Source organism: Gymnoscopelus microlampas (assembly GCF_963454915.1).
Source record: "Gymnoscopelus microlampas genome assembly, chromosome: 4".
NCBI classification, from domain to species: domain Eukaryota; kingdom Metazoa; phylum Chordata; class Actinopteri; order Myctophiformes; family Myctophidae; genus Gymnoscopelus; species Gymnoscopelus microlampas.
The window spans coordinates 46,634,420-46,650,460 of record NC_139941.1 but is presented as its reverse complement, the minus strand read 5'-3'; the positions used below and the strand labels follow the sequence as shown (position 1 = coordinate 46,650,460).

Genomic DNA, 16,041 nt, shown 5'->3' with positions numbered 1-16,041 from the left:
ACAGTCTACCCTTGTACCCATGTTTTATGACCCATAGAGCAGTGACTAAGTTGTTTTCTTTTGCATTATTTGTGTTCACATTCCCAGGTCAACGAGTCACCTAGATTGAACACGGGCAGTAATCTGGACCGTCATTCAGAACTGGAGGTGAGAAGCCCAACCAGCGAGAGTTAAATTGGAAGAAAGAGGTATAGCAAGTTAAGAACGATGGTAGTCGTGGTCTTGTTTATTATCACTTTATTCTTTAACTATTCCAACCTAGTTGACATTAACTGTTAACCAGATATGCTGAACTTGTAATTTCTCTAACATAAGGAAGATGTGTCCAAGAGCCAAACTGGGCAGAATAGATGGATTTCACATGACACTGGGTGGATGGAGCATTACATTCATTAGTCACAGCCATTCCCTTGAAATGGATATAAAAATGTTTACTTAGTTATATTGCTTCATATTTTCTACTTGTCTAATGAAAAATAGTTCACTAATAATATAAAATCACTCCCTACAATGATTGTTACATGAATATATTCAGTTTTCTGTGAAAGTATCATTTGTAAATTCCGCATTGCCATGTCATATACAGTATAATGGTGATACAGTATGTGCATATAATTCATATTTATAAATAATATACATAACGAAAAAACATCACATGGATGCACCTGGGACGTATCATCAGTGTTGTAGCCTGGGGTCATAGGATGTTTCGGGTCTCGCAACATACACCCTCGCCCAGGTGACCCAGCCAGGGTTGATCAAGCCCCGACTTACGTCCCAGGTAGCTACCCACGGTCAGTCCTAAATAGGGAAAGACAGGGCCACTCAATACGCTTGTCCGAAACTACTCTGCCAGGAATGGGGGAGAGGAATTGCTGGTACGTGGTACGTACATAAATACATAAGAACCAATGCTGTCCATATTCACTTCAGTTCTCAGAAGGTGTAATCAAACACAGCCTCTTTAATAGGTATGCTGATAGTCAAAGCAACTTGATTGAGTGCTGAATAATTTTGTATTTCTTGAGAATGTTTAGTGCTATACTTCCACCTCAGTACCTATTATTTGACAAACAGATTTTTGCTAAAAATAGAGGCGTGGTTCAAATGTGTTCAAATTAATTGATGTTGCAATATTTATTATGCTCAGATGGCTGAAGCGGGGGTTTAATTGAAAGAGGGGTTATTGTCATACTTAAGATGAGGGAGCCTATAATTATTTAATCATTATCCACTCATGCTGGGACATTATTAGTCTGAGTCTCTTCACTGATGGCCAGTCTATTACGGCAGATGGCATAATGCTCACACCAATGCACTGGAGATTGATCAGTTTAGTAGAACTCCTTTTTCAAAATATTTTTGTATTTTCTAATTTCAACACAATTACCAGAAGTTTTAGATGATATCCAACTTTACTGATTCTGAATATCATACAATACAAGGGTTTAAAATGTTAAGGCCCTGACAAGGAGATGGTTGTGGAGATTTTCATTTACTGTTCAAAGACAGAATGACAAAATTCCTACTAAATAGACTAAATTCCCCAAATGGCTGAGAAAATTGTTTAACAAATATTTTGAATTGCTTTGGGCCTTCCCTAACCAAAACAGTTTTTAGTTCAGTGAATGGGAGCACTCATAGGGGGAACAATGACCTCATCAGAAGCGACAACAATATTGGCATATGAACCGGTAGGGGCATGCAGCGGACTCTCAATGGAATGCCTGCATTCACTGCAACACACTAGTGACAAAAACAACATAAAACCAGGACGTTCACCACAAGAAGACACGGGAGACAGTATTGCAAAAACAGGTTTTCATATGGAAAATGATACAGTACAGTCTACAGCATTGTTTGGGCCATGAGTCTGGGACATACAGTATGCATTAACAGCACATAGTGGTTTGTTAAACACAGGAAGAGTAGAACACACATGGACAGAACTAGTTTGTGTAACAAACGTGTGACATGAACACAGAAAACTGTCAATCCGATAATGGCAAGAGTAGCTGGATCAATATCTTTATTCCAAGCATGTTGGAGCAAACAGAGATCTTAACCCAGTTCAGACAGTTTTTCTTAATTGTCAACTTTATTATTAGCACTAAACAGTCATGGTGTGATCACCAAATCCCATCAAAAAGACCCAAGGAATGGCCCTTCAGTTCAAGGATGTTCCGTACATAAAACTGAATTTCGATATTTTACATTTGAGCCATTTCCTTGATGCTTGTAAAGAATGTTTACAGTGAATGCGATAGTTAACTCCAACTTCTAACTTAAATTCCTAGATCTAATGAGTGCCAAGGTCAGCACCATAGTGTTCTCACATTACTGTTACTGAATTTAATTGGACTCAAATTCTACCATTGCCCTGCTATTTTTGGGTTGTTCGCACCCGTAAGACTATTACTTGCTTCAGGTGTTATTGGAGGCTATAAAAGAGCTGTCAAAAACTGGGTGATGAATTTCAGCTCGGCCAGCCAACACACTTGGATTAAATCTGTCTCAAGACAGGACTGAGATTCATGAGCCATCTGTGGGACTTTCTCATAAATCATCCATTCCATTATTATTGAATAATTTAATTGAAAGATAGAAGAGCTCATGATTCATGAGACGGTACTACTACTACTTGCCTGCCACACCAAGTCAAATGAACACCTCGGTAATGAAAATGTCCTTCCCCTTTTCACACATGACAATGACACACACATAATACACAGAAAAAAACAAAATACAAATAATATAATACATAAACCTTTTTTCTACAAAAAAGTACATTTTCATTCAGAAAAGATATGTCTCTTTCTTTTGTATAAATATATCGATTTCATCCAAACCTAGTCAAATCTTATTTAGAAAAAATCATTCTTTGGGTTCAAATCCTTGTGAGCGACCCACAGAGATGACGAGAAGACATCACAAGGTTCACTCACTGGTGCACATCATACGCACACACACACACGCACGCGCAAGCATTCAGGTGCATCACATCTGTCGACATGTGTTAAGTATTGTTAATGGAGTCACAGGTATATGTGAGCCTAAATGGAAGCCCCTACAGCAGTGAAATCAAAGTGCCCACTAAGGTCCAAAGCAATGAGATTGGGAGGTAGACCTTTTGCATTAGTCTTTCACCACATCACTCTTCTACCACTGCTAAAGCAGCTGCATTGTCAATATCTTAAAAGAATGTTGTAGTGTATTTGTCTATATCAGCAATGCAATAACTAATCAATTCTTGGGACAAAGAGGAGGCTGTGACTCGCCCATGTACCCAAGACTTGGTGCTATATAAGTTTGTCTCCTCTTTTCTCAAGCCGATGTAAACAATTTAGAAGATTTGGTCGTTTAGGAAGATGATTGATTTTATGACGACATGATTGTAACATGTTTAAAAATAAATAAAGGAAAGAAAACTCTGTCAAACGTATGACAAATTGTAGGAAATAAAATCCCACCTGATCAGAAGCTACAGCTAACCTCAGCTACCCAAAGGTTTATTCAGATATCAGAGATAAACATAAAGCCCTGTCACCACAGCCCTGAGATAGACGCAACTAAAAGACACATAGGCTGGCTTTGATACATATACTCAATGTAATGGTCCCTTAATTAGTCCTTGTACATTTTATTTAGGGTTAGAACTTGTATGCTGAATGAGTGGTGAACATATACCTTGGCCTAGCAGTGGCGTCCTGTCATGCAGGGCCAGTGTATTCATGTTTTCATTCAATCCAAGGACTACACCAAATAATTTCACAAAGTTCCCCACAGTGTGGATGAAGTCTGTATTAATTAGTGAAATTTGCTGATGTAGTGCAATGGTAACCTGCTTACTCTTGGCTCTTAACGGTGCATGATTGGGTACCACCACAGATCTAATACTGTAAATGTGAATGAGGGTTTAACAATCTCACAAGCCAGGCAGTCCTGGGAGTTGGCCATAGTAGAGCTGTGACCATCTTGTGTGACTGCCTAATTTGTGTGGCTAGTTTTTCTGATGATGAATGTTTGTCAGTCAGTCAAGAGAAATGATACAGTTCTAATGAACCCAGTCCAAATGACGGGGACAGTGGCATCACGGTATATCCCTGAACGTTGAATAAACCTGAGGGATCACATCAGAGTCGGCTGTAGCAACACTGGTCCCTACCCAGAGATTGGTCAGTGTTCCTCTATGCACCACAGCATATATTCTATAGTTCCTTAAGCAACAGTATTCCCCAAAAATATATCTATATTCCATAGACTAATGCCATGTCACATAGTACATTCCTCCATAAGACCATACTATTGCTGTGTTCCATAGCGTCCTATGTTGCATAGAACTGCATGCCATAGCATGGAACGTTCCATAGAACTATGTCTCATAGGTCCATAGTGAATCTACTTCCATACCAAAGGTCCATACCACTTATATACATCCAAGAGTATTCTTGCTACACCGGAAAATCCTCAGTGTTAATTTAACTCTGACAATTTAAAAATGTAGCCAATGACCTTATTTCTTTATTAACACTGAAGGTTTCTCTGTGTGTGTTCAATAGAGCAGTGTTCCATAGTTCCATCCTATTTTCCATAGAAATCCTACCAGGGAACCCTGGTCCACTATTCTCCTCTCCTCCGATGGTGCTGCATCCCATGTGTTCTGCATATTGTTGCTGTCGGGCAGAGACCTTGCATCTCCATTATTTAATCTTTTTATGTTTCAAAACATGTCGCATCGCAACGCGTTTTGAAACAGTTTGAAGGCGGTTACGTTTGAAACTGGTTAAGCCTGTCGGTGTGTTTTATGAATATTGAACCAATTAAAAATATAACAAGAGCTTGTGACTAAACAATAACTACATTGAATCCATTTGAACACAAGTTTTTTTTTTTTCATTTCCTGAAAACAACAGTTTAGGACATACAAGGTTTCCACCCGACAGCAACAACATTTAGCCATCTCTCCCCAGAAGCCTTGGCATAACATGCATTCATACAACAGGTTTTTTTTGTACACAGTGTTACCTCTACGGAGTTGGCAGTAGATGGTAGTTAGGCACTACAACAGACCCATCTTTTTTGGAGGTAAACTTTGTGACCCTGTTTATTGGAGCCCATGGTTTGAGAGGGACTAAAGCCAAAGTCTCTGGGGATGACTTTCTCTTATATCTGTGACCCGTTGTTGCTCTTCCACCAATATCTGTAAGGGAAGGAGTGATGGACAGGATAAAGTGCAAAATGACTCGCCTGAAACTCATTTGCCCCCCCCCCCTGGTCTGTAAGTGCATGTCTTTTCCCATCTTTGGCTGTGTTGCTACCCCTGTACTCGCTTTGACATGATCTCTCCCATATCTCTCTCCTCTCGTCTCATTTGCCGTCACGTGTGGCGTGCACAGGACTATTCCCGGAGGAGGCTCCTAGTTCTTTTTGAAGAAGGAGAAGAGCTTCTTGTCCCCGTCGGAGATGCGGTGAGCTCGTCTGGAGGACTGACCGGCTCGGGCCCCTGAAGGCGACGACAGGGAGTAATGCGCAGAGCGCCATTCGTCCTGGTGCTTGTCCATTAACTGCTGATCAATCACTCTGTGCATATCATCCTAAGACATGGAGTGAACGACAGAAAAGACAAGTGAATGTGAGAAATGCTACGCCGCATGAAAGAAAAGGGGAAAAAAAGAGGCTGAATGTGGAAGGGTGTTAGGGATGAGACAGAAAGCTGGAGAACAGAGGATGACAGACTGGGATGACTGTGGTAGCGGATGGGTCTCTGAGGTGGTTAAAGGGATAGTTCAGCCCCAGAATTACTTCTATCGATTACTCACCCCATGGAGACTTGAATTCAGAGAATTTAAAGAGTCTCCTTTGTGTCTCCTACTGGAACCCCTGCTCGTCATCAAATTATTGGCTTAGGAATGCGACAAAAACTAAAAAGTATCCATGAATTCAAGTCTCCATGGGGTGAGTAATCGATAGAAAATACGTTTTTTTTTAGGTGAACTATCCCTTTAATGCACTTGGATGGACAGGTGGCTGGAGTGGGCGTTTCCCCTCCCGAGTCAACTAACTGCAGCGTGAAATGGCTCTGCATGACGTGGTGGTTATGAGAACGTATTAGTTCAGGTCACAGCAGCGAGATGGCACACCTCAGCTCACCTCTAAGGCAGGAGGGAGGTACCACAGGGGAGAAAGGGTGGTACGGAAGCTGAGAAAGGCCACTAGATCAGAAACCACAAGAGCCACACAGTAAAGAGCCCTGAGGAGGCAAACTGTAGCCAGGGAAAGAGAGAGAGGACAAGAGCTGCTAGTTACAGGTAAGGAGGGGAAGGGAAGGGAGATACACATACTGTATACACACACACTGAGTCCTCAGACTATACGTATCTAGGCGATATATTCTCTGAAAGATACCTTCCTCAAATTGAATCATTAAGAGTTAGTTTTGTTGTCATTCAGTTGTAAGCTGAGGGGCTCAGTGTGCGACTGTACAGGTTTTGTTTGGTTAACATAAAGGCACATCGGACAGTGTTTATAGGGATGTGAAAAAGACATTTCAACAACACCTTTTCATGCCAGCATGCTACTTAATTAAGAAAAATACTTTTCATAATGACTTTATGTTACCGTGCGCATTGTTGTTTAGAGCAGTGATTTTCAATATGTTTGTGCCTATGGCAATAATGTGTGGTTGTCACAAAAGCTTAAGGCACACCATTTGGAAACCACTGGTTTAGGATAATTGTACGTTCAACTTGCTTAAGTTAAGCACCATCTACACAAGTAGTACCTGATTTGACAGAGAATGACTCTATACTAGCTCTTAAACATGTCCAACAAAATACTTTACAATGAAGTGTTAAGATATTTGCCAGCTTAACCCATTCAATCCGGGATGCATCTGTGTCATTTTAGATTTATTTGGCTATTCAAAAATAGCTCATGAGCTTGTATCTGCTATTAAAAAAAAATCTTGAACATTTGTGCAAATCTTTGAATATATATATTTTAAAGCGACTCAAATCTTTGCTTCTGGTGGTCCCTGGAACAAAATATGTTACAAATGTTCGCTTTAAAATATATATATATATATTCAAAGATTTGCACACATTTTCACAATTAAAAATAAATAGCCAAAGACATCTAAAATGACAAAGATGCGTTCCCGGTCTTAAGGGATTAAGCAAAAGTATGAACTGTCAATATCAGAGTCTGTCCTGCATCATGTGACCTCTGACCCACCTGCCAGGCCTCCAGCTGCTGTGATAGGTTGAGCTTCTGTTGGATGGCATCCAGGAGCTGGTTGTTCAGAGACATGATGTCCTTCTTACACTTGGTGAGCTCCATCTCCACCGCTTTCTTCCTGTGAGCGTGGATTATGTTTAGGTATTATCAGTCTAAATGTATGTTCCCGTTGATCTACATACAGCCAACCAGTTAAAGAAATCACAGACTGAGGCTTTAACCTTTGCTTTTATTAAATATCCCACACCATTAATGTTTTCTGGAAGATTGAGTATTCTATTGCTAGTTTGACCAAATCAGAACCATTTAATCTTAACAACGGCTTGTCTTTTCCAGCCACATGGGTTTGGGATGTGTCAGAATTATACTTGTATTGTGCCATGTGTGCCATGTATTGTACTGAAAATAGCTGATGTACAAGTTCACAACGATGCGTCATGCTGCGACACTTTGTGAGCTTGCTATTTTCAGTTTGTGACACAGGCACGCAAACTATAATCATCTTTCAGAGAAAGCCAAGAGAAAGACATGTCGACTGTAAGGAAGAACTGTAAAAAAAAACTGTTAAAAAAATACAGGCTCACAGCTTGATATTGTTTGGGATTTTCTGCCTTTATTTGGATACCGTAGTCTAGTGAAGAGTGACAGGAAACAGGGAGAGAGAGATGGGGAGTGACACGCAGAGATGGGGGGTGACACGCAGAGATGGGGAGTGACACGCAGCAACGTCCGGCTCGGGAATTAGGCATTAGAGCCTGGTATATGTGGTATGCGCCTTAACCACTATTAACAGCTATTTTTCCTATTTTTGCGTGACACTCCTGTACGATGATTCGATGAAGTAAGGCATTAATTTATGAAAAAAACATACAATTTTGAAAAATGGATATACAAGTTTTCTGCCCAACAGCAGCAATATAATAGTGTAGTTTGAATGAGACAGGGTTAATTGCAGTTGCTGGATAAATGTTATACAAGCTGAATAATAGCCTAACCTACTCCTGACAGAAACCCTTTTTTTTAATTCCTTATCCTCTCTGACATACTTGGTTATGGCCTCGTCTCTGTCTCGTATGGCACTCTGGAACTGTTCACTGGGCTCTTGGACCTCAGCCATGGCTCTCATCCGCTCACTCTCCTCACGGACTGAGTGCATCTCTATAGACAACAGCGCCATCTGCAGGACACATAGGGGGATGCTCATAAGATGCAGTACGTATAGTAAGAGAAGACTCCATGCTCCAGAAAGGAGGCAAAAGGGCATTCTGTGAATTGCATTCTGTGTCACGGCCCGGGAGATAAATGTTGCAGTCCAATCTGTTCACTGAATAATAATCTAGTTGTAGTAGGACAAAAATACATTGAATGCTGGCTGTAAGATGAACTCTGGGTCGACTTGCTAGTATAAAACAATTTATTCGGACTGTTTGTCAATAATTTAACTTCAGTCAGTACCTGGCTGTGCAGTTGTAGTAGCTCGTTCTCACTGGTCCGTGTTTTGTCCTGTTCTGCCTCATACAGATCTCTGACGTCCCTCAACTCCTCCGACAGCTTCCTCACCTGATCCTCCAGAGCCTCCTCATCACTACGCCGGGAACCCTGCATCACCACACACGCACGCACACACACACACACACACACACACACACACACACACACACACACACACACACACACACACACACACACACACACACACACACACACACACACACACACACACACACACACACACACACACACACACACACACACACACATATAATATAATACTACATAATAATTTTGCTACATACTTCCTGAACTGATCATCCTGTGAGTGCATTACTGTAGTTTGTCATGGATCTGTGTAAAGCGTCAACACAGTTTTCCGGTTGAAAATACTTGTTAAGCGGTAGCGTCACGTGATAAAGTATAAATGAGCCATAATACTACATTAGTTCAGTACCGTGGACTCGTTGCCATCCATCAGGTTCTGTGTGAGTCTCCGTAGCTCCAGCAATCCGGCGTGTAGGCTCCCCGTGGGCACGTCCTTGGCCGAGGACGTGTCAGAGGACTCGTCCATGGAGGAGTCAGTGGACAGGGCAGAGTCTGTGATGTCATTGCCCCGTAGATGGGAGCAGAGTGAGCGCACCTCACAGTAAGCCTCCCACAGTTGGAGACGCAGCTAGACACAGAAGGAGAGAAGGTAATGCCTGATTTATACTCACACTGCGACACATTGTGAGCTTGTGGATCGGCTATTTTCGGTGTGCATAAATCAGACCTTACAGTTGCCTCTAATCGAATGTGCATGTGTATGTACATTAATTCAATTCACTGTGATTTTTATTGGTTTCCCATTTGCAGGGGATGAGACGGCTAAGAAATATCTCAAAATATGGACACAGGACCTAATATTTATATGAATACAAATGTAATTACATTTAAGTCTCTATTTATGTGTGTATATTATGTTTGTGTATTTAATGCTCTCATGCTAGTCTCAAACCCTGCCTAGGACTAATACAGTATGTGAACAGTAGCGCGGAATGAATGGCGTTTACCTGCTCTCTCTCCTGTTCCTGTTCTTCTTGCTCCATGCTCTGTTCTATTTCATACAGCAGGCTGGAGGGATGGGGGGTGAGGCCCTGGAGGCTCCGTTCCTCGCTCAGCTCCTCCAGTCGGGTGCTCAGCTGTCTGTGAGACATCTGGACCTCCTGCAGCTCCAAGTGGCTCTGTCTCAACTGAGTCAGTGTGATGGAGAATTAGTATAAATACCAGATTTTGCTGTTAAATATGATTTTAGCCTATAACACTACACTCTGTTCCTGCGTGAGGCTAAGTTGTCAAATGTCACGGCTTTGCATCACACCTCGACAAAAGCAAGATGATTGGCAAGTTTGACAACATGAAGCAGACGCAGTACAGGAGCATTTTACTTCGAAACAGGTCTGCCCCCGTGCCCTATAGACAATAACAGGGACATTACATCTACACAGCTGATTGAATTTAAAGTGTTTTAAGTAGTGTCTGTACTCTGTATTACATGTTTCTGTACATCTTGATGCAATGTTAAAGAACACAAGGACAACTCATGGGTTTTAAGCATTTCTATTTATTTGAAACGGTGTTAAAGAAGTTAATCAATTATTTGTCACCTGTCTCCTCTGCAGTCTGCAGTACTGTCAATCCTGTTGGATTGGGAGGGTGCCAAGTACTGTAGAGGAGGAGGGGTGTTTTGTTCATGTTTAATTTAATTTTACTCAGATTTTTATAGCCTTGTGGATGAATTGGTGACCAGGAAATGGGTGGGGATTTGGATTTGTTTGCAAATTCCTTTATGTAATTGTGTAAATAGCTCATGGGCCATGAGCTTCGTTTGAGTTAATTAATTACAAATTACCTATCGTTGTCTTGGTAGGATCCACCTGGCTGGTATACAACGCAGGTTGCAAAGGCTGAGGTTTAGTTTGTGTCTTGTTGGCAACAGACAACAACCAGGGGAGAGAGCTGCAGGGCCTTGAAGAAGGCGTTCTTGTTGAGAAGGCGTAGCCTAGTAGAGCACCACGTGAGTCGTTTGGTCTTTTCTTTGTACTTATTGTTTTCAAGTCTTATTTTTTATTTATATGTTGTCTTATTTTGTTAAACTAGTATTTTTGCCTAGGCCTGCACTGTAAATACTGTACAGGACTATTGGTGGAAAATAAATATACTCAAAACTGCATTCTGGGATCACCTGGCATTGTGTTACTCCCTGTTGCAGGTCCAATACGAAGACAACTTCATAACACAGATGAACACAGATGGTGAGTAAGATTTTGTTCTTGGATGTTTTGTGTGTAAATGTGCCTCACTTAGATATTGCAAGGTGCGTTTTGCTTTTGGTTTGCTTGTCCAGCCTAAAGTATCAGCAATCAACTACCTCTGCCAATTCTGGGCCTAATGTTGCCATCGGATTGTGTTTTGATATTGAATTAAGAAAAAAACAAGTCTGAGTTTGTTGTCCCGTTGGAAAATGAGCTGCAAACAGATTGACATAATGTGAATTTGACAAACAGATGCGCATACACTGGTCATTGAAATGTTCTAGGCGACAAGCATGGGTGTGGCTAGAAATCATGTGCCCCCTGACACCTGGGTTCCAAGGCCAATTGGCTGAATTGACATAAAATAAATTAGCGGTGCATAATACCACTTTTTCGTGAGTCGGCAAGACCGAGTAAAAGTATTTTTGTATTGGTATTATTTTAGCAGTTTTTAAAATGCAATATTGCATTTTAGCTGAAATGTATGATGGGCAGGACCCCCCCCCCCCCCCCCTTGAAGTAGCATATAGTTATCCTTAAATGATTGTACTTAATTCTTATTTATGATCATCTACCCTACCCAGCAAAGTAACCAAGTACATTTACTCAAGTACTGTACTTAAGTGCAATTTAGAGGTACTTTTACTTTAATTGAGTAATTCAAAAATAAATTAAATAAATTATATTACATACTTCTATTCCACTACATCTCAGAGACGAATATTATTAATATATTTTTTAGTCCACGATAATTATTTGACAGATGTAGTTACTAGTTAATTTGCAAATTTAGATTTTTAATACAAAACATTAAGTGATCAATTATGATGTATTTATACGGTAGGTTAAACTACCCAGCAGCGCATGAATATTTTTACTGAAGTACAATTTTGATTGAGGACTTTTACTTGAAACAGAGTATTTCTACATTTTATTTAAGTAAAAAAAACGCACAGCTGTCCCTTTGGAAAACAGAAACGATGCAGATAAGCTATTTGCATGTTGTTTTGTGCATTAGGCTCTGGACCCCCGTTTGACACGATGTGTTTCTCTAACCCCAATCTACAGTACACTGTAAAAAGCCTCAATGTTAATTTAACTCTGTACAAATGTACACTCTCAAGAGTTACAGACCTGTAAGGGTCCATTTGTTTCCCAACTATCAATAACTTAGCTGTGGACCTCCTGGAACCCCCACAAGGACCCCTCATTTAGAACCATTGCACTACAGCCAACCTGTAAATCCTTTTCGTGACACTGTTTCTCCAGCACCAGTGTTCTCTCCCGCAACTCGTCCACAGTGCTCTGTAGCAGCTCGTGCTCCTCTAGCATAGCATGCACGCGTTGCTCCAGCTCCATCTTCCGCTCCAACAGCATCTTAACCTGGCAGGAAAAACCATGGTAGAGGACAGAGTTACACACCACTATGGCTAAATGGGCTACGGGGTAGTCTTTTTGATGCCCTGGCTGGTGGACAATGATCCAGACATGCAGCTATGGTCCTACTTATAGCCTTGCCGAGTTGTTGTTCTCCTCACAAAAGGGAAAGCTGAAGTCTTACACAAGATTAAAGTTACTCCCCTTGGTCAGAGGAATGTTTGTTGCCTAGCACAGGCGGAGCCGGAGGCTGCCACCCTCATATTATGGAATGTCCTTGTGATAAGTTAGTTTTCAAACGGAACTTGATATCAGTTATTTGCTCATTCCTCCTGTGTTGTCCTTTAACTGAAGGCTGGCGCTTTCAACAACCCATCACATTTCTCATCTCGTCTCACTGGCGGAATAGTTTTCCATTGGTCTCTGTAGCCCGCCAGGCTGAGCAGCAATTTCCCCCATTAAAACAAACATCAGTGCTTGTTCATTTTTATCCCCACCGCTTTTGACCTACATCTCATAACCTACTTCACCATGCAGAAGCCTGACATTATGTTCTGCTCAATGGCGTGTATAAGTTACTACATGAGCATCTGCCGGCAGGTTTAGTGTGTCCTTAAGATATTTTTGGTTGACATTGCTGCTGATATGATGAGCGTCTGTCTGACAAAGATAGGAGGAAAGGCCATTCATCATCTCAGTCCTCAGTCATGTTAAGACAAGGCTTTGTAATGGTGGAAGCACCCAGACATTGCAGCATTGGAGCTAAATATAGATAAGAGTGTCATCTTTTGTTTTTTCTCTTCTTCTTCTTGCCCATGTACTGTACAGTGCTGGCAATGCAGTCATGGTGTTTTCTTCACGGCTCTGAAGAATAGTGTCATACGATTCACTCAGTGCTGGAAAGTAACTAAGTACATGTACTCAAGTACAATTTTGAGGTATCTACAAGCTCACAACACGCCGCGAAGCGACGCGTTGTGAGCTTGTAGATCTGCTATTTTCAAACATTTTAGTACTTTTACTTTTGGTACTTTAAGTACATTTTGATGCCAATACTTTTGTACTTTTACTCAAGTAAATTTTGAATTACAGACTTTTACTTGTAACGGAGTACTTCTACAATGCAGTATTGATACTTTTACTTAAGTAAAACATTTGAGTACTTTTTCCACCACTGCGATTCATACTCTAATGGGGTTCTGTGATCCTCCTAAGGTTTTCTGTACATAAACACATGACTTGCCACAATATTTCATGCTCCGTTAATCAAGCAAGTTATTCATGCTCAATCTTAGGAAACAGGGATTGCCTTAGGGTTACAAAAGGGAGGGGGGGTATCATTGAGGCCCCCCACCCTTTATCCTATATTAAAATGGCCTTATTCAAAACAAAGAAAATGAAAACAGTATTACTGACTACAATTATATAAAAAATGATATCACTGATTTAATGAAGGAGTACTGACCAGAAATGTAAGATCTACAGTAGGCTTTTTGATAAATTCAAAATAGGTTTCCTAAAGGTTTCCATTCCTAAACCAATGATGTGATGACCAGTGGACCGTTAGGCAGCGGTTCCGGTAGGAGATACAAAGGAGACTCGTTGTGTCTCCTACCGGAACCGCTGCCGGTCATCAAATTATTGTCTTAGGAATGAGACAAAAACAAAAAAATATCCATGAATTCAAGTCTCCATGGGGTGACTAATCCATAGGAAAAAAAACATTTGGGGGTGAACTATCCCTTTAACCTTTTTAACAAAAAAACTATTTTACCCAAAAATATCACTTACCCTAACTCTAATGACTAAAGCTTAAGTCTGCATTTATTTCAATTCATCTATATGCTACATTGTTAAGCCAGAATGGGTTCAATTAAAGTTTAAAAAGTTTGCGCAATCCTTGTTTCTTTATTTTACAAGAAAGTCGCATGCAGCATGCATTCAGACTAATAGACAGCATTAGACACACACTCACTTCTAGCCCTTGCTGCTCCACCCAACAGGAGTTCAAGAGAGAGAACGCAGGAGGGAGAAGAGAGGCAGACGGTGATAGAGAAGAGAGGAAACGAGTAGAGGTGACTAATCTCTGAACAGACTAATGTTACAAATTCCCTGGAATAGGAGAATGATTCCTTACTGCCAATTATATGTTGCATAGTAACAACTACGACGGTTTCACTTTCACAAAAGCAGAACCTTTTCACTTCTCAGCACATACTGTACATCTGTAGAGGTTGAGTAACAGTTCATTTTCAACACTATGTGGATCTTCTCTTACCAATGGGGATCATGTTTACCGGTAAAACTGTCTCTTGCCAAGTGGATCTACTTTCCTGTGTGTACAGTATGTGTTAGAAATATGATTTTCACATTAGGCATTTCACATGTGGCCGATCTACAAGCTCACAACACGTCTTGATGCTATACGTTGTGAGCTTGTAGATCTGCTATTTTCGGAACAATTTGAAAGATATTGGACAATGGTGTTTTTAACAAACTGCTCAATTTGGGGGTCCTTGACATGTAAATGTTTGAGAACCACTGCTCCAACACTGAAATATCAAGTTAAAGACTGTAAGTCATTGGTTCTCAAAGTGGGGTCCGGGGACCCCCAGGGGTACTTGAGGGGGTTCCAGGGGGTCCCAGCTAAATGATGGATAGGAACCAAATAGACCCTTATGGGTCTGTATTTGTACGCTCTCAGAGTTAAATCAACATTGATTTTACAATATGAATTGGGGTCCCAGAGATAGAAATGCCATTAAATGGGGGTCTGTAGCCCTAACGCATGTCAAACTGGGGGGTCATTGAAATTAAAATGGTTGAGAATCACTGCTAGAGCCATAAAAATCTTCTCTCATGGGGGTCCCTGGCTTATCTTTTCAAATGGGGGTCCGCGGGCTAATAAGTGTCAATTTGGGGTTCCTTGACATGAAAAAGTTTGAGAACCACTGCTGTAAGTTGCAGTATACTGTTATTAAATGTTTTCTAAGTTCTGTAAATTGCTCTCAACCAATCAGACAAACGGCCAGTCAGTCAGTCAGTCAGTCAGCCATCAATGACAGTATTGATACTTTCTCAGGATGTTTCTCTCACCTCAGCCTGGAGGCTCTCTAGTTGTGTCACATGCTGGCTGGTGGACACACTCTTCTCCCTGAAGTCATCCCGTAATGAATGGACCTGAGTGGACAGCTGCCTCTCCACCTCTGCAGCCTGGACCAACAACACAAAGGGAGAAAGAGATACAAGGTGAGAACATAGAAAAGGAGACCATGGGTTACGGGATAGTGACACAGTGAGAGTGAAGGACACAGAGGAAAAAACAAAAAACAGCTTCTACTGTATATAGTTGCTGCTTTATTAATTATAAAATGATTACATTATTAAAGATAATAATATATTTTATTTGTATAGCACCTTTCATACAAATGATGCTTTACATTAAAGTGATTTAAAAAAGGAAAATTCTTTAAAGGAAGCAAACAAGAAAAACAAAGTGCTTTACAAGAACAAAACAGGGGGGGACAGCTTTAATTCTTGAAGCACATAAGGAAGTTAAATGGAAGTAAAAAAATATATATATATGATTTTTATTCTATTTTTGTTGTTGTTGGAGAAATTGTGCAATAGAAAGATTAGG

At 40.7% G+C, this 16,041-nt stretch overlaps 1 protein-coding gene across 1 annotated transcript in view; it reads right to left on the bottom strand.

Moving 5' to 3' along the window:
• Positions 1–4,935: 4,935 nt before the first annotated feature.
• Positions 4,936–16,041, bottom strand: part of bicdl1 (BICD family like cargo adaptor 1) — a gene marked incomplete at its 5' end in the record, with an annotated part of 30,612 nt that continues 19,506 nt past the window's right edge. The window contains 11 exon segments of the mRNA XM_084055523.1: positions 4,936–5,594; positions 6,151–6,203; positions 6,206–6,212; positions 7,234–7,354; positions 8,283–8,413; positions 8,692–8,835; positions 9,185–9,403; positions 9,783–9,962; positions 12,261–12,407; positions 14,377–14,388; positions 15,498–15,614. Coding sequence (XP_083911649.1) covers positions 5,418–5,594; positions 6,151–6,203; positions 6,206–6,212; positions 7,234–7,354; positions 8,283–8,413; positions 8,692–8,835; positions 9,185–9,403; positions 9,783–9,962; positions 12,261–12,407; positions 14,377–14,388; positions 15,498–15,614 — 1,308 coding nt within the window. The 3' untranslated portion in view covers positions 4,936–5,417.